The 23641-nt window shown below is 50.2% G+C and overlaps 1 protein-coding gene across 6 annotated transcripts in view; it reads right to left on the reverse strand.

The window, feature by feature from the left end:
• Tns3 (tensin 3) overlaps nucleotides 1-23641 on the reverse strand; it is a 246093-nt gene that overhangs the window by 41035 nt on the left and 181417 nt on the right. For all 6 annotated transcript variants that reach the window (XM_048450104.3, XM_087909179.1, XM_048450105.3 and 3 more), the window contains 4 exons: nucleotides 20784-22037; nucleotides 5977-6137; nucleotides 4953-5067; nucleotides 4414-4497 (listed from right to left, as the gene is read on the reverse strand). In XM_048450104.3, the coding sequence (XP_048306061.3) occupies nucleotides 4414-4497; nucleotides 4953-5067; nucleotides 5977-6137; nucleotides 20784-22037 (1614 nt within the window). The remainder of the gene's footprint in view (nucleotides 1-4413; nucleotides 4498-4952; nucleotides 5068-5976; nucleotides 6138-20783; nucleotides 22038-23641) is intronic.

The following is a 23641-nucleotide window of genomic DNA, read 5'->3' on the forward strand; positions in this document are numbered from 1 at the left end:
CACGGGATCTAAACAGAGGCTGACGTACGTAACTGTACTGAAACTGTCAGGCTTCATCTCTCTCTCCTGAGGAAGCTCTCCGATCTGAGGGTTACCAGGTACCACTCCAGGCCCCAGGAGATGGCGGGGAGCAAATGAAAGGTTCGCATCTTCCTAGATTTTAGCAAACTCAGTTCACATGCCCCTCCCTACCTCTTGCAATCCAGATCCTCCACAAACCAGGCAGGATGGGGCTCCCAGGCCAGGAATGCTAGCCTGAGGGGCAGTGGCTCCAAAGTTACAGAGGAGACTCCAGAGTACTGCACTGTCCCAACGCCTAAGGCTGTGTGACACCTGGAGACAAGCCTGGGCTAGTGGACTAAAGGGGAAATGTCACCACAAATATCCTCGCTTGTCCTGCATGCTGTCTCCCCAGCAGTCTGCACTTAGGTGCCTACCTGGCTCAGCATCCTCCACCCCCAGCTGTGGCCAGGTCTGCAATGGATTTTAGGTTCCACATCTGTCACAGGCTGGGCTCCAAGTCACCGCTCCAATCTGGGGCCCAGGGTTTGCTCTACAGAGTCAGTAGGAAGCAGCAGCTTCAACTCCAACACACATTTCTGAGACATTCTCGCAGAGAGAAGATGAAATAGACTCTCATTTCTAAGACAACATCCCTGAAAACACACATAGGGCTCCATTCTTATCCTTTTGTTTAAAAGATGTTTTAAGAGGTTTTGCAACTTGTGCTAGATCACAGAGCGCCCTGGGCCTTGATGCCATGCCCTAGAGCCATCCTGTGGGCTAAGAATCATGACCAGGACAAAGCTCCTGTTGGCAAAATGCCTGGATAGCTTTTCCATTCTGTCTCCAAGAAGAGCCCACAGGCCTGGACAATGGATAAGCTGGTAAGTACAATCAGAAAGCGAAGCTCTCCTTACCCCACTACCAACCAAATAAAAGGACGCCCTCTGCCCAGTTTACAAAGCTCCCCCACCCCCTCATGGGATCCTTCAAGTTTGCCTGCCCGGTGGATGAAGTGTAAGCAAGGGATGCCAGCAGCTTGTGTGTTCTGAGCCACATTCCATACAAGCAAATTCATGTTCTCATCGAAACAGACTCCCAACAGTCCATTCACAGGGCAGTGCTGGACTCTGACCTCCAGGAGCCGATCCCTGATGTTTACTTTCAGATATATTTAAAAGCAACTCGCTGTTTTTTCTTTCACATTCTTCATCTGGGGTGGGGAGCAGGAAGGCTGCTGTCAATTTACTGATTCACATCCATTGCCGGGGCTCACCCTTCCCAGGACACATTCTTTGGCATAAACTGGAGTGCAGAGTGTATCTCAGGCATTTGTGCAGACAGTATATGCCTCCCACACCCAGACACTCTTAGGTTATGTGCACCTAAGTCGACATACACAGACTGGCACATTTGCTTTGGAAATTCAGTAGATTCAAAGCCACCAACGTCTACCATAAACATCCCCCGTGTTTACCTATAGCATGTGCTTCTATCTGCTCTGTAAAAATTCTCATTACTAATTCATAAAAATTCAAACAGAAAAGGAGCTGGGTGTAAGAGGGAAAGGAAAAGCTGGCTGGAACATTCTATAACATGTCAAGCTTCCTATGCTGGCAACTTTAAAATGAATTAGTAATTTAGCTTTTATTATTTATCTTTGAGATTGTAGTATAATTATATTATTCCCCTCTTCCTTTTCCTCTCCAAACCCTCCCCATTTTTTTCCTTTATTTTTATGTGTCTGTGTGTTTTGCCTGCATGGATGTCTGTGCACCATTGTGTGTAGTGGCAGAGGAGGCTGGAAGAGTGTGTGATGCCCTGAAACTGAAGTTAGAGACAGCTGTGAGCCACCATGTGGGTGCAGGGATTTGAACCTAGGTCATCTGGAAGAACAGTTAGTGACTTCTAACTCTTGAGCCATCTCTCCAGTCCCTCAACTACTTTTCTAAGCAAACCTAAAACACTGCTTCTAAATAAGAACAATTGAAGGCCCCCTAACTTCTCCCCGCTTTGTTTCTTTCCAAATACTCTCAGACCCTGCTTTTCTTCCTCTTCCGCAAACACCATCCACTTCTGCCCTCTGAACTCCACCAAGTTCAGCTCCCCTACTTTGAACCCCGTTATTCTGGTACTTGTTCCCCATAAACCCAGGAAACAGATGGACCCAACCCTCAACCCCTTCACAAAGCGTTGTATTCACAGTAGAGACAACGGCTCCAAACAACCCGTATCAATCTGTCAGATACAAAATAGGAATTGCAAAATCACAAAAGCATTCCCTTGAAGTAAACAAACGTTAGCCATTAATCACTTGTACGGACGCCCAAAGTTCTCGAAAGTTCTCTAAATAACAATGGTAAGAAACTGTTATGTGACAGGAACGTTCTGCAACTACAGAGGGTTGTGAGACATCGCGAATGTAGCCAATGAACTATTTTGGAACAATTTGGAAAGTAAGTTATGTCAGAAACATGGCTTTTTTCATGAAACAAAAATCCAGTTAGACTGCTTCAGCAAGAAGCCCCATACCTGAGTCTCCTTCAGCAAGTTTCCATCCTCCTTCACCCTCCCATTCCACTCTACTCTATGGCGATAAAACCCTGCTGATACTATCGCACCGGGGCTGAGCTCGGCAATTTCCCCGGCTGCAATCTACTCTTGTCATGCCCCAGACTCGTGCACCGTGGGGTCCATAAGACACCTGTCAAGGGACAGGATTTAAATACGAGTTAATGAAAACTTTTCATTCCCAAGAAATGCCGATAATACTCAGGCACGGGGTCGCTCACTTGCCCTCCTCAGAGTAGCAAAGATGCTGGGTCAAGAATCAAATTCACAGAGAAAAATGACTTTAAAATGTACATGAGGTCTATTGAGGGTGGTGAGGGGCTGGCCCGACAGGGTATGGACAGTTAGCAGAGTTATCGCAGTCTAGCTATGGAGGCCACGGTCTCAAGTAGTTGGTCCCCAGGGCACTGACTGAGCATATGGTGGCCACAGTGACCACCGCTAATCTCCAAGCCTCTCACTGCACTGAAGGAAGAGATCATCCACGGTGCTACCACAGCAGATCATAACAGAGAAAACCTGCATTCACACCATGACCTTGGTGTTCCACATAGAGTCCATTGATGGACACAGACAAGCACAGACATCTGTGACAATGAACAGGACAACAGACATGTTGCTTGCTCACGGCTGAGAAGCTATCTAGGAGTAGACTCTTCAAACATGGAGCTTACGCTACGTAAATCGATTTGTACCATGTCCTGCTGGACAGAGAACCTTGAAGACCAAGATGCTCGGGTGCTGCCTCAAAGAACAGCAGCCTAGGAGATCCTTTGAGGGACAGGTGAGTGAACACTCAGAAGCAAAACGGAAGACAAGGTCCTAAGAGAGGCACGTCATGACCACTTCAACTTCAAATTCTCCAAGGCGATGCAGACAGAGTACTTGGGGCCAAAGTACTCTTCTTCAATTCCCTGCTGCTAACCAAGACATCGCCAGTCTGGGGAGATGGGCTGTCATGAATCAGGCACCAAGGAAGGGTTGGCTCAGTTTAGGATGTTCCTTTGGATCTCTGATGGACTGAGATGCATTTGGAAGATGCCCAGGCAAGCCAGGGGTTAGGATTTGAGCACACTGAGATTGCCCACATTTTCCGGGAACAGCAAACAGCGAACTACACTATAAAAATTAAATGACCAAAAGAATATATATATGGGACTTCTCTTCACCTGATCAAGCTTGGCCCATCCTGGGATCCCAGAAGTGTGGAGGGCATGTGAACCTGAAGAAACACTGAGGCACACACTGGCCTGTTAGCACTCCCTCCCTACAGCGCAAAATACTGAAGGTTTCTCTAGGTTCCACTGTAGAGAACAAGAGAAAGTATCAAGACTTTAGGGTCAGGAAGACTAGGCTCGTAGCTGGGTCACACAAAACAGCATGAAGAGATGACCACGCTGTGGGGTGCATGCAGATGACCCTGAAGAGAGATGACCATGCTGTTGGATGCATGCGGATAACCTGTTCTTTGCTGGAACCCATTTTCTCAGTGAAGTAGATCACATTCCTCCAGCAAAGCCCTTGCTCAATGGAGATTTTTCAGGACACTAAGCACCTATGCTGAGCTGACCACAGGCCCTAATGAACTGAGCATAAATTTGCTACCCAAGCTACTATCACACCTGAACATTCCTGCCAATGCTGGGAAGCCTATCAATATTCAACTGTTACTCCCAATGAGTGGATGAACAACCACATTCCACACCCTCACACAACATGTTCTTGCTCAAGCTTTGAGACGGGGCCCAAATGGAAATAATTCTGCATCAGAGAATGCGCCTTGGTAGAAACAGCAACCATGCCAATGGCATCATGACTGCCAGAGCCAAGGATTCTTACCCCGTCCTCCTTTGCGCAAACTGGCCGGGCTGCTCAGCTGGGGCTCGGGTGGGCTAAACGGAGGGTAGCGTGTGGATGCTTTCACTGGAAAAGAAACAGAGCAAAGGCGGCTGTTACGCCCCACTGTTGCGGAATTATTCTTCACACTGTAAAGATCTGTCTCTGCCCAAGGCACCTTCTGAATGGCTTAATAAAGAGCTAAATAGCCGGTAGCTAGGCAGGAGAGGGTAGGCGGGACTTCCAGGCAGAGGGAGAAGATGTGAGGAGGAAACTAGCAGACTCGGAGCAAGTTGGATGTGCCGTACTAAGAAGAGGTAACCGAACCACGTGGCAGAATGTGGACTAATAACTAAGAGGAGATCAAGCTATAAGAGCTAGTTTGGGGAAAGCCTGAGGAGAGGTCAAGCTTTCATAATTAATAGTAAGTCTCTGGGTCATTATTTGCAGTCTGGTGGTACAAAGATTGTCCGACAAGAAAGCCTGCTACATCCCACTTTGTGGTCCCGAGTGGCACTCAGCTGGTTTTTCTTTCTTCTTACCATACGGAGTTTCTGGAGACACAGGGAACGCTGGGGTCAGACACACCGAATCCTTGCTGTTGGAAATCCTGCCGTCGATCACGTCGAGGCCAGGGGGATAGGCAGTGATCATCGTCTGAAACCAGCACAGAGCGAGAAGAGAGAAATGAGACCCCACACAAAGGCTCTTTTCACAGAGATACAGGTCCTCAAGATGATCTGCTGACGGAGCCCACATCCGAGAGGGGGACAAGGGGGAAGAAACTGGCCTCCTGCTACTACTTGCTATCACCCAAGCTGGAGGACAGAGAGGAGGGGCTTATGGGCCATCATCTTAAGACAGTGCTGGAGAGCCGGGAGCGAAGACGATGGAGGCTTGGCGCAAGGGAAGAAGGCACGTCACCACTGAGCATGAAAGACGACCAAGGAATCCTTAGCTACATTACTGTCATGAAGAAGTGAAAACAGATAGGAATCAACCTGAGAATCAGATGTATAACTAGGGTTAACTACTTGGGGATGGAGGCCCATCTTACTCCAGTTCTGACAAGAAGCCTTAGCTACATGTCCCAGAAAGGAGACGCTTGTCTGGAGACCTACTCGGGGTCATCATTTGCCGTGGAGAACTTGGAGCCCTGTGTGCAGGTTAGAAATCTGCATTTGTCACTGGCCATGCTATCTTTCTGCAGGGTCCTGCTAGAGCCAGGGTCATGCTCCCTAATCCACACAAGCCACCTGCATGCTTTGCATCCCACATCCATTCTACAGATCAGAGCATTGAGGTTTCAATGGCCCATGCAAGGCACCCGCTGTATAGCCATCTCTAGGGAGTGTGCAGACCCCACACAGCCCTTCTAACCTGCATTCTTAATCAGAACCCCTGTCAGTCACTGAAGAACCATGTCTATGGGACAAGGAGAACTGTTGAGGACAGAGAGGTTACAGTGCCTGGTGGCCTTATACAAGGACCTGGCATAGCCATTGTCCTAAGCCCAAGGACAGGAAAGTGGGGTTGAATGGAGACAGGGCCAGGGCCAAAACATACCTCTTTGATGTCTGCAGAAGAGGAAAATGGTCCCAGACTTGGGGCTGGGTCCACACCAGCCTTTCCCCATCCACACTTAGAGAAGGACACCTGGGTCACAGCATCATTGTCATATTGCCCGAGACTCAGCTTCCGGAGCCGTCCCCCGATGGACTCATCACCTGTGGAGCCAGTGAGCAGGAAAACAATTAGCCTTCTGATTACGATCCCCACAGCACAGTGCAGAGACCATTGATAAAACCCATCTTAAGCCATTCGCGGATAATCACTAGTCAGCCATTCCAGACAGACACAAGGACAGCTGTGGGCAGACCACAAACACAGGGGCACTCTAGGATGCCCAGAGACGAACCAGAGGACTCCATCCAGAAAAGGTCCTGGAGCACAGGTAAGGCCAGGCACTAGGACTCGGCCCACAGCACCGGGACAGGAGACTAGCTAAGCTTGACTTCAGCCCCCAAGCTTGCTGTGAGCACCGAGTCGACTATGCCTCTACAGTGACCCAGGCATGTGGTTTACTAGGACAAACTGAACCTTCACATGGAGGGGAAAACCCCAAACCAAATACTAAGAATGGACATTTAATAGCCCAAGGCCACTGTCTGCCAGAAATTCCACGGGTCTTTACTCCTGACCCAGACGCCAATGGTCCCTGCGTTTAGCCAAAGCTGATAGTCATCTCATTAGGGAGAAAAGTATATCTGGGCTAGAGTCTGTCTTAAAATTTCTTTCAGGGAATTCTTAAAATTGGCCAATGGGGGACACCTGCAGCAGCGTACAGAAGTGATAGCATCTCAAGTCACAATGTAGTCTTTGAGCCACAAATCAGTCTTTGCTGGCAGGCTAGGCACCAGCTAAAAACACAGAACCCCTAGGTATGACGACACATGCTTGTGATTCCATGAGTCAGGGCCCGCTGTTCAAGGTCAGCCTGGACTAGGTGCCAAGACTCCGTCTCAAAACTGTAAATAAATAGGGGCCGGGGAGGCGGCTCGGATGACAAAGACCTTGCTGCGTAGGGAAGGGGCTTCGCACAAGGCTGCCAAGATTCAGCCTCAGGGACACAGGTGGCCCTCCTATCTCTTAAAATGAATGTGGTCCTGGGACTAGGAAGTCTGAAACAGTGGGCAGAACAAGCCCAGTAAGAGAGCCTTGTAACACGGCAGTAGCCCCAGTAAGAGCCAAGGTGCCCTGCACCTGCCCCAGCCATGGTGACCAAGCTGGGCAGGGGCTTTCACGCAGAAAAGTCCATAATGCTGTCATCACAGTGGTGAGCAGCAGCAGGCTTTCACGGCTGGAGTGTGCTCTGCACCACATAGCATATCAGTAAACAGTCATGTATCAATGTCACGGGAGCAGTGGCAAATGCTTTAGGGTCCAAAGAAAGAAGAAATGGGACAAAAATATTCAAAAGCTAATCTCTGGGATGTGGAATTCCATGCAACTGCCTCCATCTTTTTTACAATTTCAAACTCTAACTATTTTTTGTAATTTTATTTTTTAAATTATTGAACAATTACATCGTTTTTTCCCCCTTCCCTCGCTTCCCTCCAACACCTCCCATGTACTGTATGCCTTTCTCTCTTTCAAATTCCTGGCCTTTTTCTTTAATTGCTGCTACACACACACACACACACACAGGTATGTGAACATACATATGTTCTTAAATAAATAAAAACAACCTGCTAAATCTGTGTACTGTTACTTGAATTTATATATTCTCAGAGCTAACCATTGTTGTTAGATGACATTTAGTATGCTCTTCCTGGAGATTCTTTCTCCTGCTCTTGGCAATCTCAGCTGCCTCAGGAGGCCTCCTAAGCCTTTCCCCATCCACATTAACAAGTCTATAGTTTTTCTGTACTTAAATTTTTACATCATGGTCTTCTTTATGGCCGGGTGGTGTTGGTGCACGCCTTTTATCCCAGCACTTAGGAGGCAGAGGCAGGTGGATCTCTGTGAGTTCGAGGACAGCCTGGTCTACTAGAGCTAGTTCCCAGACAGGCTGCAAAGCTACAGAGAAACCCTGCCTCGAAAAATCAAATCAATCAATCAATCAATCAATCAATAAACAAACAAGCATTTTCTCCTCCCTCAGGAACCCACGGCAGGAACCCAAGTGGATGTGACCTTTCCCACTGTTCTAATGCAATGCACCCCACAGGTGCCACGAGGTACTACACCGCAGTGGTCTCTTTAATTATCCAGAGACAGTAGGTAGACCTAACAGCTCCAGGGCAGGACCTGCTCTTCTTATTTTTCAGGCAAGACAATGCCAAAGTTAGGTTCCACAACAGACCCAAGACAGCTCAGCAAGAACAGTGAGAGAGTAGAGCTAAAGCGGAGGTCTGAAGCCGCATATAGGGACAGAACACTCCGTCAACTGTCTCCACTACGCACCAACAGCATCTACCATAGAGACCCTATTGGCAGCTGCTCCTCCTCAGCAGTGGGATGTGAAAGAGACAGAGGGAATCCCCAAGGATGGCAGCACTAAGCTTGAGAACTGAACTAGGCCCAAGAACTGAGGGGTCCACGAAATATCCACAGGGATGGGCGTGGTCTCTTGCACACTCGTTATCTTTCAGTTCCTCACACTCAGCTGTCACGCACAGGCTCAAGTGACATGTTCACATTCACTGCCACAGACACAGCACTCATTCTCGCGTGTTTTGATTCTTACTCGACAGTGCACACGTGCCGGCACATGCCACACGCTTAGTCTCTCACCCACACACTCTCTGACACTGAGTCACACATTCTCCCCCCTATTCTCACACATGGCCGTTCATGTGCATGTGCACTCTCTTAAACCCCACACTCCTGCAGCTCACACTCCTGCATCTCGTCCCTCCCACAGCCCTCCACTCATACATTCACACACTGACCTCCATGCTGACACAACCTCTCTGCCTGCACATCCGTGACAGACGAGGCTCAAGGTTTGTGCTCTCAAAACTGGTGTGTGGGAGGGGGGAGGAGTACTTCAGCACACGCATTCCACTTCTGCAGGACCACACTCCTGGGTACTACAAGACTCCCCATTTGAAGGCTGCTATCAGCAAGGAGGGTGCTGGGCATTCCTAGAAATGGGCAGCTTCTAAAATGAGGAACGCCCAGCATCTGCACTTCCAGGGGTGTAGAAATGTGTGGACCAAGGCTCCCCTTCTTTCAGCGAGCAGTCCGTGCCTTTCAAACCCCTTGTGCTGATACCCCCTCCTTAAGGTCTGCAATGACCCTCTGACAATGAACATGCCAAGGTCCTAAGCCTCACACACAGACAGCAGAGCGTCAGAAGAAAGGTGGGGCCAGGGACTGCCCAGAGAAAAACGCAGGCACAGGCACTTCAACCTGACTCTTCATGCTACTTGAGGGCCTCTCAGAGCCAATATTCCCAGGTAGAAAAGACACAGGAGCAACCAGACATTTTTCCCCCTCACACTCTGGTGGTCTAGAGGCCCGGGAGGAGGTTGGCGGCTGCAGGGACATCTCTCTGGATATTTCACCTAGTATCTCTGGTGGCTGCCAAGTAGGTCACCTCTCTTTAGAAGGACTGAAACAGCAAGCACCGAATCTCTGCACCATCAACTCCCTTGGGCTTGGCTTCATTACTGAAGATAGATGCAGAGACAGCCACTACCCAGTCACAGCAGATCTCAGCTCTGATGTCCATCCCTACTGATGCTCCTGAGGACCGGCTGTTTCTGAGTGGGGAAGCAATGTGGGGGGGGGGGGGGAGGAGATGGAGGATGGAGCACAGATGAGGGACAGAAGACCTGGTCAGCAGTCTATGCCGAAAGCTGGCCTCCCTTAAAGAGCCCGTGGTGGTTTGGCAAGCATATGCTCCCAGCCCTCCGTCCCTCCCTCCCTTCCCTGGGAACAGTGCCATACAGTAAGGAAGCCACGTGGCTTGCCTGTTTCTTTTTCCACTCTAGGCTCAACTTGTGAGCATCTGCTGGGGGAGTAAATCGTTTGTGTTCATGAGGTTGCACTCCCTGCACGACCACGAAAGCCCCTGTGCGCACGGCCACTTCTATGCACCACCCTCTGTCATTCCCCACTCAGGGTCCGCCAGCTCCGAGCAAAGCAACGGTGGGTCACAAACCTTTTAGGGGTGGTCAAACAACCCTTCCACAGAGGTCACCTAAGATTATAGGAAAACACAGATATTTACGGGACGATTCGTAACGGTGGCAAAATTCCAGTTATGAAGCAGCAATGAAATAATTTTACGGCTGGCGGTCGTCACTACAACGTGAGGAACTGTATTAAAGGGTCTCAGCGTTAGGAAGGCTGAGAACCACTGTCCGAGCAGGACCCTAGGAACCGGGGGGGAGGGGCTGCATCCGAGCCTCCTGTTTCCCTCTGCGGTTGGGGTTCCACCTCTGCAGAAGCAGAAAGAGCAGATTTCCGTGGTGGCTCCTATTATATGGGGTGCAAACTTCAGAGCTCCAGCTCAAAGCTGACTGGATGAGCGTGGGCAATTGGATAGGAAAATACTTAACGAGTCAATGAGGAAATAGGAAACCTACTCTTTGAATGGAGCTGTAAAATTCATGGCGTACAAGTGGCCACAACAATAGTCACTCTTCATTTTCCTGTAAGAAGTCAAATCCAGGGGGAGAAAAGGGAAGGACAGGAGCAGGGATCCCTGCTGGTGGACTCTAAGATGCGGCTGTCACTCCTGAGGCTGGTCTGATATGGGATCGAAGAGAAGCTGTGCTGGCCTGTGGGAGTCTCTCAGCATTTGAGCAGTCTGACAGTCATACCAACCCTTCTAGGTTCTGAGAAGACCCAAGGGCAAATAGGGACAAACTCAGGCATCAGGTAATATCTGCAGGCAAAGGGTCCCTACCAAAGCTGTGCAGATCCAATGGCACCTCCTGAGACCCACTTGGCTCCCTTCCCACCTGCACCTGCTGGGACCCACTCGGCTCTCTTCCCACCGGTGCCTGCTGGGGCTCAGCTGTTGTGGGGAGTCACACCTGCTTCCAGCAAGTTCCCTGGCAGTAAAAAGGAAACCTGAACTGGCCCCTGGTGCTTACAAAAGCTCGGAGAGCTTGGAACACAGAGGCCGCTTCAGGCCTAAGTAAGCATAGGTCATATTGGCAGGCAGCTCTGCCTATGAGCCTTGTTCCAGGAACCCTCTATGCAGCTGGGCTCCCCATGGAGGGAGGGACAGCCGGCAGCCATGTGGTGACATGCTTTGCTGTGGCAGCATGACTGGACACCTGACCCCACCATCAACAAGGCCAGTTCCTTGAGCATTCAGTTGTCCTCACATGGGCCATCCTTCCACCTGGCCCTATTAACCCACGTGACCTCAGGTTATAGCTTAAGACCTGAGTCCCTGTGTGTTCTTCCTTGCCCCTCCCAAAGTCTATGTCCTGCTATGTGAGGACGCCTTCTGAGCACTGCCCGGGACCCCCACAGGCCATGTCGAGCATAACAGAAGCTGAGACTACCATAGGTCTCTGGAGGGCACTGAACCTCAGAGAGCGTGAGAAGCTGATGCTAAATCACGGAGAACATGCGTGAGGTCAGAGCTCTGTAGCGTTCCAAGTCCAGGCAGTTGTGTGGGCAGTGTGGCAACGGGGCAAAGACAGCCAAGCTGGTGGACACACCACCAAAGCCACCATGATAGTAGGGAGATCAGGACAAGACTCCCTCAAGCACTTCATCTGTAGACACTGAAGGCCTTGTGGGCAGGAGAGCATCACCCACAGAGACCACAAGAATTGTGTCCGGTCTAAGATTTTTCAGGTGCTGTGTTTAACATGCAGGACCGAGGCCATGACAGTTCAGGATAGAAAAATATCACGACTGGCAATTCCTGAGTATGTGCTTGGAGGTGGGGAGACAAGGTTTAGACCACTCAACTAGAAACTTAATTTTTAGAAGAAATCCCCCATAATGCTCCTTGGTAGTTCTGCACTTGTTCAAATGTACCAAGCTCCCAATTGTAAGAGAACAAAGCCCTTCCTCACTGGTCTCCTTCAGCCGTGTCCTCCAATGCTGCTATGGGTCATGTGGACACTTCTTGGTGTCACCTGGTCTATCTGAAAAAAGGGAATGGAGCGCCAAGCAGGAGACAACGTGACACCTACACTGACTTTTCAGGGTAGAGTCTTCTTCTCGGTGAGGCACATGGCCCACTCTGTTGCTAAAATAAAGCTACCAGTACTAGTGGGAGGCAGCTTATGGGACAATAGAGGACCACAAGCTGTTTGCTATATGCTTCACAGCAAGGTCCCAAACTCTGGCCCCAAACTCTGGAATCAATCTGGGAGAACATCTCAGCCTTGAGGAGCCATAGGATGAGCCACTAGACACATATCTCAGTACAAAGCCATAGCTGAAAGCATGTGGTTCTCCAGTAGTGTCCCTAAGATCCTTCCGTGTACGCTTCACGCTTCCTCTTTGACATCTGTCCCTTCCCTTGGAGTCAGGACAGGACTGCCAGGCTTTCAACTTGTAGGCTCAGCAGGCCTGAACCCCGCGAGTCAGTAACTGAGCCTAAGTACTTCAGACACTCGGACCCCTACCAGGCTAACTCAGCCTCCCTTGGCAGACAGAAGCACACATGGGCATTATTGGTACCTGGGTTCAGAAAGCCCACAGGTGGCCGCAGAGTTCAGGGCAAAGAATGGATGGAATCTAAGTCTTAGCGGGAAATCAGAAATTGTGCAACACCAGGTGACGGTTGGCTCGGGCTCTTACCAGCACTTTCCACAGGCAGGCAGTGAAATGGACCTAAATGGCCTAAGTCAGAAGGCACCGAGCACCTGACAAATACATGGCAACAAACATAACTAATAAAAAAGGAAAGGGAACAGGTCCCAGAGTACGATCCCTCTTAAAAACATGCTCTTTATTTTCTACCCGGAACCCTGGAAAGAGAAGTGCCCATCAGTGATTAATTCATCTTTACAGGATCGTGTAAGAACAGAGCAAGCCTGGCACCACCATGGCATGCGGGTGGTTTTGGAAACTCCCTCGCATTTCTGGGAATGAAAACAAATTGAGCAAAGGCTGTTCTGTGCTGAGGCAGGGGCCACCTGATGTCAGCTTACTCGGGTAAACAGACATAACTTCAATGGAGAGAGAACGGACAAAGGCGGGAATTTCCCACAAAGAGAAGGGGTAGGACACTGGTAGCCCCAGTGCCGAGTGACAATCAGGAGGAGGTCAAGAAAAGCCCTCTGGGTATACGCAGGGTCATCCCCTCTTCCCCCTCTCTGTTCCGAGCCTGGTCCTAACAGGAAAGGAGACTTCTGCATGCAAAGTTATGAGGAAGGGAATGGGATTGAAGACCTGTTCCCCCGGGAATCCTACAAGTGCTTGAGTAGGTGAAGGCATGTTTGAAAGGGAAAGAACAAGTCCCCAAACCTGGGAAGAACGCCTTTTCAATGAAACAAACACTGAGCACAATGCTGAATGAACTGCTGCAAAGAGTTCCAAGCTCCAAAGAGGATTCTGGTCACGTCACCCTCCACTCACACTGGGAAAGTCCACTCCCCAGGACGGTTTTGGGACCCAGTCTTGATTTCTTCGTTTTATGCTTAAGTGACTTTCTCTACTACATCTGCAGAGGGTAAGACACTTCCCTCAGTTAAGGACCATGCCATGACACAAGGCCGTGTGATGGAAGCAGAAACGACAGCACACCACTGACATCACCAAGCTTGGGAACTGTCAGAGCCTGTTCCTCCTGGTGGAGAGAAAGGATTTGACCTCCACCACACGGAAGACAAGACCACAAAAAGCAGTTCTCCCCGATGGTGGACTTCCCAAAACCTGGGTCCCTTATGAGATGACAACAGACCAAATGTTTCTACTATATTAAGAACTCCACGTTTCAGAAGATGACCCTGTCCACTGACAGGCGCCAGTCTCCAAAGAGACTTTCGAACAACTGAGTGGCACTTTCCCAGTAAACTCAGCTAGAACTGCCCTGGGACCCAGCAAATCCACATCTAGTGATAAACAAACAGGTATTCAAAAGGTCTGTGTGCACCCACACACATAACTGCAATATTCCCAACAGTCGGAATGCTGACGGAATCCTCCTGTCCACTGACAGATGAACAGATCAGCAATGGAGTAGCATCTAGCCACAAACAGTCTCCATCAGTCACAGACCTTTGAAAATAATGTGCTCTGTAAAAAGGAAACCAGTGAGGGATGCAGTATACAACTGCATTCCTATAAAAAGAACAGCGAATCTAGGGAGACGGGAAGTAGGTTAGTGTGCTGCGGGCTGAGGTGGGAAGTGAGAGCTAAGAGTTTGTAAAAGTCTTCTCTGGAGAAATGGGGGAGAGTTCAGAAACCACACAATGGTGGTGGCTGTACAACAGTGTACTACTGCTAGAAACACTGAGACCCTGTAGCTCCCTCCCCCTACAGGGACAATTCCAAGGGCTCCCCTCTGTCAAGTCAAGCAATGCTATACCACTGAGCTACATCCCCAATGCGGAACTCTCTCCCATCTGAAACTCTTCTGCAGAGCTGGAAGCAAACACAAGTCATGGATAGCATTTTCATGCACCTGGCCCCACCCTTTTAGGATCTCTGGACCATGACTCCTGACCCACAGTGTCCCTTGTCAGATCCACCTTCACCATTGATGGGGACAGTTGATCATATACACAAGCCCCTCGTGGCCCAAGAGCCCATGGCTCGCCCTCTGGGCTCCTTGAACATAAGACTGAACCTGTGGTGGCCCTACCCTGCCCATCCAGCATTACTCCCTGACACCTCTGCTGGAGCTGGTTGTTTAGCACTGAGCTTCCCCCAACATTTCACACCCTTTGGGGACATCTACCTGGCCAGTAGCCCTGCACCAGCCACGCCTGACTATGAGGGTCTCATGGAGCACTCCCTAGATTCCTTGACATGCTCGTGGTGACAGGGACTAAAATGTGTTAGCAAAGGTGAACTGTACGCGGGTCTCCTCTTCCACAAGTCTCTGGTCCCTGCCATCGAAGCACCCAGGGGCTGCATTCTGCAGTTTCACACACTCCTCCCACAGCACAGGAATTCTAAAAGCATGGGCAGGAGGTCAGGATGCTATCGGCAAGAAGTGCCTGCCAGGTTCCTGCTACGGGGCACCGAGCCTAATGTAACAAGAACCAAATACTTTAACAGCATGAAGCAAGAAGTCCCCAAGGCTGAATTGGAGTGGGGGAGAGAAGCAGAGGCTGGGGGTCTGTCAGTGAAACAACTTGGGCTCTCAAGCAAGGTCCACTCAAAGTCTGTCGCACCAGAGTGAGGGAGCAGTCTTACTGGCCGGCGGGCACTCTGAGGCAGCAAATCCCCCAACTGAACTGCCTGTCCTCACCTGGTTTCCCAAGGGATATAACATTGCCTTCAGCAGTACAAACAGTGCCCAGTGGGTCTCAGGCACCAGAGCTGGCTCCTCCCCGCTGGCCAGCCTCACCTCACCTCAGTGTCAATCCAGCAGAGCAGCTAGGGAGGGGAGGACCTGCACGGTCACCTGACAAGAAGGTCTCTGTTCACAGATATCTCTACAGATTTACCCCGTTCCAGAGAACATAAGCCTGGAGGTGAGAGGACAGACTACAGCGCAACAAAGGCAGGGCCAAGAGATGCGGGACAGACAGACGGCAGCTTTCACGTTTTCTGGTGAGCTGAAATGATCAGAATAGAGAGGATACTCAGAGTGAACTATCACCGTCATGACCATCACTATGACACCACCATCACCACCACCACAACAATCACCAATACCACCATCATCATCACAGTCACCAATACCACCATCATCATCACAGTCACCAATACCACCATCATCATCACAGTCACCAATACCACCATCATCATCACAGTCACCAATACCACCATCATCATCACAGTCACCAATATCACCATCATCATCACAGTCACCAGTACCACTATCATCACCACAGTCACCAGTACCACCACGACAGTCACCATTGCCACCACCACCATCACAGTCACCATTGCCACCATCATCACAGCCACCATTACCACCACAATCACAGTCACCATTGCTACCACCATCATCAGTCACCATTGCCACCACCATCACAATGGTCACCATGGTGACTGCTCTTCATCACCAATGCCACCACTACCGTCATGATTACCACCACCACCTAGTTCATTCATCACTGCAAGCACTTTTTCTGGGAAAGGAAGAAACCAAAACTGCCTCTTCTTGCAAATGGCATGACTTTCTACGGAGGAACTCCCACAAAAATCACCACACAAACATCTGTAGACCAACCACCACCAGCAACAAAAAAACTTCCAGAAAAGTAAGTCCAGCAAGTCCAGCAGAATGAATTTCTAGATAGAACAACAACCCCATCTTAGTGATTCATCACCAACAAAGAGAGAACAAGCACAGTGGTTTATTTTGGCACAGGACTTCATAGGTTTCAGTCCACAATCAGTTGGCCCTATTGCTTTGGTCCCAAAGTCATCATAGTAGAAGGGTGTGGCAAAGTCAAATCACTATTCATGGCCAGAGAGTAAGAGAAAGGCAAAAAAAGAAGGGGAGGGGCTTCTACTGTTCTCTTCAAAGACACACCAACCACCTCAAGCCCTGCTAGGCCCCACTACTTAAAGTTTCTACCGCATCCCAACAGCACCTTCGGGGAGCAAGTGTTTATCACGTGGACCTTTGGGAGACATGTAAGATCCAAACAACTGTAAGTATGTTCTCCATCACCATATCTACCGTCACCTGGCAGAACCATTACTTCTACTGCACTATCAGATACACTCAGCCTTCAAATGTGGTTTCTTTCCAGCAATAACCAGACCCACGGATGGGGTGAACTGCTTGCGGACGTAAAGCGAGTGACCCCGTGCTGCTGGAATACCGCACTCCCCAGGAAGAGTTCTGACAAGTTGTTGTTCCCAACTCCTTACGACAAATGGAAACTTTCTTGCATTCAAGACATGATCTGGAAAGTGAAGGATTTTACTGACTCGAGGATGCTGTGGTCCAAGCATCCTCCAGTGGACTTGCATCTACAGCCAGAATTGAGAGCTCAGGAGAAGTTGGTCTCGGGATCAGGAGGGAAAGTGGGTCAGGGAGGAGCAGGGCATGAAGAAGATAGATAGAGCATTCTGGGAATTTTGCAGCCCAGAATCTTCATGTGTGTACAAGATTCAGAAAATCAGCAGTCAGGCAATCCCATGCCCACTATGGGGTCAGGTTTCATGAACAGCAATGTCCTGGGGAAGACAGGAAGCCTTTCGGCCTCACTGGGCCCCTCTCACTCAGCACAGTCCAGATGACAGCCACGCACAGAGGACCCGAGCTCAGCAGCTCTCACCCCTGCCCCACCCAACTGACCGGGAAAACAGGCCTGGACAAACAGACCTGGGGATCTTTCAAAGTACAGGGCTTTATGTCACTACAGAACTTCTAGGGGTTCGAAACCAGCTGCTTAGCCATTTGTACTTTTCTGAATCTCTCTGCTAATTTCTGGGGATTTCTGGTTTACATCGTGCATGACTAAACTTTTCTATTTAGAGACAGTGACGGGAACACTGAAATTTAAATCTTAAGATCAGGGGCTAGAGACGGCTCAGTGGCTAAAAGCACCAGCTGCTCTTCGGGAGGACCTGTGTTTGATTCCCAGCATCCACGTGGTGAGTAACACTCTCCTATAGCTCCAGTTTACGAGGATCTGACAGCATCTTCTACAGGTACCAGACACGCAAGCGGTAGGCAAAATACCCATACACACAAAAAATTAAAATAAAAATTAACAAAAATTTTAAATTCAACTATAAAATTTGAGATCAACAGAGTTTGAGCATTTTCTCTACCTATCAGGGAGGAAAGACTGTCCCTTCCTCACCCAGGGGGAGTAAGTACACAAGCATTCTCTTGATGGGATCTCATCAAAACAAGATGTCCTGACTTGAGATCCAGGAGACAGCTGTGTAGGTTGTGTGGTGGCTGCCTGCACCACACCCAAGCTTCTTAAATGAAAGGCAGTACAAGACTCAGCCTTACTGCATTTGGGAGCTGGGTGCTGACCTAACACAGGAAGCCTGGCTTGGAAGAAGAGGTGGCTTAAAGGAAGGGTGTCACCGGCTCAGCTCTGTCCTCATGCTGAGCTTCCCGGCTGCTGCTTGGGAACAGCATCTCATGTGCAGCAGGATTCTGGACTTCAAAAACACCTTCAGAGTCTAGTCCCAGTTTTGTGAGATACATATATTCCTGTGATACCACACTATGGTGCCAAAGAACTGACAATGGCCCAGGATGCCTGTTAAACACAGATGGATTTAAAAACTGCTAATCTACTGTGTAAGTAGGAAAAGTTATTCAATTTGAAAATTATATTTATCTTTATAAGAAAAGGAACTAAAGAGGATCTAAGATTAAAATAAAACTCCAGTTAGTAACATGACCCATTTCTTCAGTAATTTAATAACGACTAAGGCGAGGGCGGGAGACACAGTGATGCTTGTCAGTTCCTGGTCCTATACCAGCGTTGCTACAGGAAGGGGAAATCCCTTCAGGACTGCAGCCAGTCACCTGTGCCTGTGTCACACCCCCCATATAAGACACCCACAAACTGTTCCAAACCTCAGAAGAAATTTCGTTCCTGGAGAAAAGGCTTCTCATTTAACCTTCCCAAGTACCGTCTTCCGAGAACGTTCATTAAACAGATGTAGAGTTTGCTTCTAGTCAAAACTTAGACCTCTGAATTTCCTGAAGGTATTCAAGTCAAGGAGCTCATGCAGCTCCAGAAGCTGACCTGGCCTGAGTCCTCCGTCACGGTACTCTTTCTGTCCTTGTGCCCAGGGTTGTGGATGGCTATCCACAGCCTCGGAACTGTACCAGGGAAGAAGCCTTTGCTTCGTCCAGCCTCAGGTGTGACAGGTACCTACCAGACAGTCTAACAGCTATGGTATCCTGCTGTGTGTCCTGTGACGGACCCCAGCATGGGGCAGGTAACGCCCGAGTCTGGCTTTTCTTCACATCTCCTGCCCTCACAAGCACACTGCTTTTCCTTTCCACAGATGGTATGAGTGAAAAACCACAGCAGTCCTGCCCTTTGGTGACAACATGCCAGTTAGCTGGCAGCCCATGCCACCGTGATGTTAGCTAGGATCCACGCTGCTACCAGGGATCCATGCTCCTACCTGGAGAGGGATCCAGACATCAGCCAGGGTGCAGTCTTTCAAAGAGGGCAGAGGCCATGGGTCTACACCACAGGGTCCATGGGAACTGAAGACCCCTCATCACCCACTAACCTCCACAAACATGGCGGCAAGGCGGAGACAGGCTCTTGTAGCAAGAGCCCTTGCAAGAGGATTAAACCATCTTACTAGGACCCCAAAGCAATATTCGGCCCACTCAGAGGTTTCCACCATCAGCATCACTAACACACAAACCAAGGAGGACGCTCATGGACTCTCTGAGAAGCACAGATATGTGCTCATGAGAGGAAGAAGGAAATGGCTGAGAGTCCTTCCCTGGCGCTGTCTTTCTCGTCCTCCAAGTCTTGGCTCCTAATAACAACCACGGCTCCATCTCACCTGCCACTTCCTGCAGCCACTACATCACCCTCACATAGAGACCCCACTCTGGTCAGTCTTCTCAAAGGATAACCTTGTGCAGATCCCAGACCAAGCCTTGTCCCTTCCATTACCTCCCACAACCCTTCTCAGGATGCGCTGCCTGAGATCCAAAAACGCTGACATTTCAGGATGTCATACGCTGAGGCTTGGTTTTTCATCCAAAGATGGAGTGACCCCAGCAGCTCCCAGACCCTCTTGACCCATGCCGACACTGGGAACATCTGGGAACATCTGACAGTAACCTGATCCTAAAGCAGGCCTCATCACACTGACGCAACCTGCAAGACACCCTCCCACAGACTTGGCAGAGCCCACTGTCCACTGCCACCAACAGTGGCCTTCCCAGGAAGGCCCTGTCCTGGTGTCTAACTCCCTGGGTCAAAGGCAGAAAGACCCACACAGTTCTCTCTTCTGGCAGCTGGCCAACTCTCATCTGCTTCAGAGGGGGCAGCACACAGATGGTCCATGTTTTCTCCCTTACTAGGCCTAGGCCGTGGTCTTGGCTCTAGATCGTGGCTCTCAGGACCCAGGAACCTGGATCAACTCTGCCTGAGCTTCTCTGAGGCCCCTCCACACTCTCTACATCATGCCCCCATGCGCATGTCTCCCTCAGCCCTCTAGAAGCAAACTTCTCTCGAACATGCCACCCAGGAACAGCCTACGTGGTGTCTCAGGAACTCGGACAATATGTTTGCAAATAGGACAGCTTACATACCCTGACTGTGTACTCAGACCTCAAGGATGACTTGAGAGCCCAACAATTCTTCTGACTCACGGACAGGCCTGGCCCTCTTCCTAAAGGAACATTCTGGAGCTGAGAAAAGCTTCACTGTTGAGCTTATTCCTCACATGAGGAAACTGAGGTTCAGATAATTTATGCATAGGTTCTGAATCACAGAGCTAGCAGCTGGCTACCCGGTGTTCTCAAAGAGCCCACTGTACTCCCCAAGAGATGTAACCAAATGTGTGAAATAAGAAACCAATGTTCCTCTTCAGGGGGCTCAATTCCTGCCCTGAACATCTTTAGAGGCAAGTTTTGCATTTCTTCCTTCCCACCATTCAAATCTGCTACCAAGCACCCACAGTACCAAGGTACCACTTGTATCGTAGGTCATGGCTCGGGGTAGAAACTGCCAAGAAAATGAGTTTCAGCACATCCAAATTCCCAGCTGGACAACTTCCTACCTGACCTTGGTCTCTCATCAGCTCACCTTGCTGGCCAGGGCTCCGGCCAGGGCCTTCCACCGGGTCCAGCCTGCTACCACACCGGAGCCCATTTCCCACACCATCAGCACAGACAGAGCCATTGGCCGAGATGCCGAGGGCATTCAAGTGTGTGGGGATGGGCTCAAAGGTGGGGTCCAGCTCCAAGATCAGCCTGTTAAGTTGCTCAATGGACTGGTCGATATCCAGAGTAGGAGAGCCAGGGGAATGACCAGCGTTCAGCTCCTGATGGACTCCGTTCATGCCTCTGTCCTCTGGAAATCTTGGCTGGAGCGCTTTACCAGGACAGAGTGGTTGTGTGTCAGCAGGATTTGGTCCGTTGCTGATGCCTCTCTGAACGGCCACTCGGCTACTGGCTCCACGAGTCGGAGTGACCGGGAGGTGGGGCTGAGGCTGGGCAAGGCTAGCACTGTCCACTGTACTGTGGTTGCCCAGCCTGGCCTCCCCATCTGGGGCAAAGCTGTACTGATGAGCAGCCACCATCTGCTGCTGGCGCACCCAGGTCTGGGTGGAATAGTTGCTTTGTCCATAGGCCTGTGGGGCAGTGGGTACAGAAGGTTTTCTCAGCAGGGGCTGCAGCTGCTTTGGCTCTCGGCCCCCACACATCCGCTCCCGCTCATAGAGAGAGTCCACGCCAAGGCCTAGGTCTGGAGAAAGGGCACCATGGTGATCCTCACCAACACCATTGCCAAAGCCGTCAGACAGGAGGGAGTTCTGGCTGCTCTTGAGGCAGGTGAAGGGGCCCAGGTGGGCTGACTGGGGCCCTTCAGAAGAGGAGAGAGTACCCAGGCTGTCCACACTGTGCAGATCATGGTGGGGCATCTCGTCATCCAGAATGTCCGTCTCCCGGTCCTTGAGGGCCGTGCCTCCGTTCACGTGGACCTGGGCTGGCACCACGTGGCGCGTCCCACTATACTTGCTGTGCATGTCAGTCATGTCTTTGTGGGAGCTCGAAGACTCTTCCAGGCCAAACCCGCTGAGTAGCTGGTCCAACTCAGCCTTCTCCTGCGGGCTCAGGCCCCTCTGTGCACCCGGGGTCGGGCGTTCTTCTGTCTTATCGGTCCTGGCTGAGGCAGTAGAATGGCCCGAGTCACTGCTGACTGACAGGGTGTGATCACCGTGGTCTGGACTGCTGGTGGCTGGCATGCCCTGAGGGCTTCCAGGAATGCCAGAATCCGAGGCACTCTTCTTCCTCACCTTGGCATACAGGCTTCCATCAACTGGGCCCTGTGTGTGCAGCACTGTAGAGAGCAAGAGAGAGACCATAAGCCAGGAAGCAAAGGGAATACCACCGACCACAGTGGGCACACAGCTATGCCTACAGAGGAGTGACGTCTAGAACGAAACTCAGCAGTAAACAGGTGCACACTCAACTGGGGTCCTAAAACCCCATAGATCCTCTATCAAGTGAGAATCTATAAAAAGGTTTCGTGTATCAAGCGTATCCAGCAAAAAAATCATTTCTGCCTTTTCAGCTTTGTTTGTCACTCTGAGGATGGAACCCAGGTTCTCATTGAATGCTAGCTACAAAATGCTTTACCACTGAGCTATACCCCAGCTTCACGTTCATGGACCCATGTAGGATTACACACACATACACACACACACACAGAGAGAGAGAGAGAGAGAGAGAGACGCACACATGCCTACACCTGTATAGAGATTTTTATATTCTTTGATTCATTAATGTTATTATTTTGAATGTGGAGCCCAGCTCAGCTCACGAATCCCTAAGACCCAACTGCTCACCTGTACTTCCATAAATACATCTAACACTTCTCGAGCATGAAGGCTCCAACTGTCGTTAAACCCCCTCTGTCACTGAAAACCTGCCATCCTATCATCGCTCTGGGATGTGCTAAAATCTAAACAAGCACCCCACTGGAAGAGCAAAGTATGGGAACCAAAGGGTCTGTTGATGCAGCACTAGATCCTTGGACAACATAGACATCTGATAACCGTCAGAACCTTGGATCATTTGGACCTCACTTGCATGCACTACACAGGGGAAGTCATGCAAACGTGTGGGCAGGAAGCGCTGAATCCCCGCTGCTGTTATTAATTATGGCCCTGGCGGCTGTACGTGGAGCCTCGCGAGCCACGATCTGCTGACGAGCAGCTGTAATTGCCTTGGCCACACAGGGCGTGTCATAGCAAGAGCTTCCTAAAATAAGCTGGAGTTCGCAGTCAGCACATCTCCCGGGTAAGCCTCCCCCACGCTGCTGAACTCTCGGCACTGGGGAATCGTAGGCATCCCACAGCAGGGGAGCTGTGGGTGACTGGAATCCTAAGCTGCTTAGGCACCTAGAATTCAAGGCTTGAGTCTCCATCTGCCTTTCTGGTGGCTGCTGAGCCTATTCATGCAGCCGTTCAGGAGAGATTAGCCCTGGGCATGTGTCTCATGGCCCCTGGGTACAGCTGGACACAAAGGCACATTCAGCAGCTGCTGCCGTTTTGTGGATGGGCTGACTCACTGGGAATGGGGCTGAAGGGTATAGGGGTGCTGTACCAAATGCTCACACAGCCCTGAGGACACAGCTCCGAGAACATGCTTAGCTTGGGCGCCCTTCTCAACTTAACTGCACTGTAGGGCAAACATGCAGAGAAGAGAGGGCAGGGATAGAGAACATGGATGTGTAGCCTAGCCTGGAAAAGCCCAACCACATCTTAACGTAGAACTCAGGAGAGGCAAGAGCTCTGGAGGAATCATACAGACAAGTTGTAAATAGACCAAGTTCAGAGAGAAGGCAGGTGCAGACACGCACATACGCTGGACGGGGGTGTGGAGTTATGGACCTTCATACTGTTATTGCTTGTTTAGGAAGATGAGAGGCTCCGGGAGAGT

Source organism: Myodes glareolus, chromosome 8 (assembly GCF_982192425.1).
Source record: "Myodes glareolus chromosome 8, mMyoGla1.1, whole genome shotgun sequence".
In the NCBI taxonomy this organism is placed as follows: Eukaryota; Metazoa; Chordata; class Mammalia; order Rodentia; family Cricetidae; genus Myodes; species Myodes glareolus.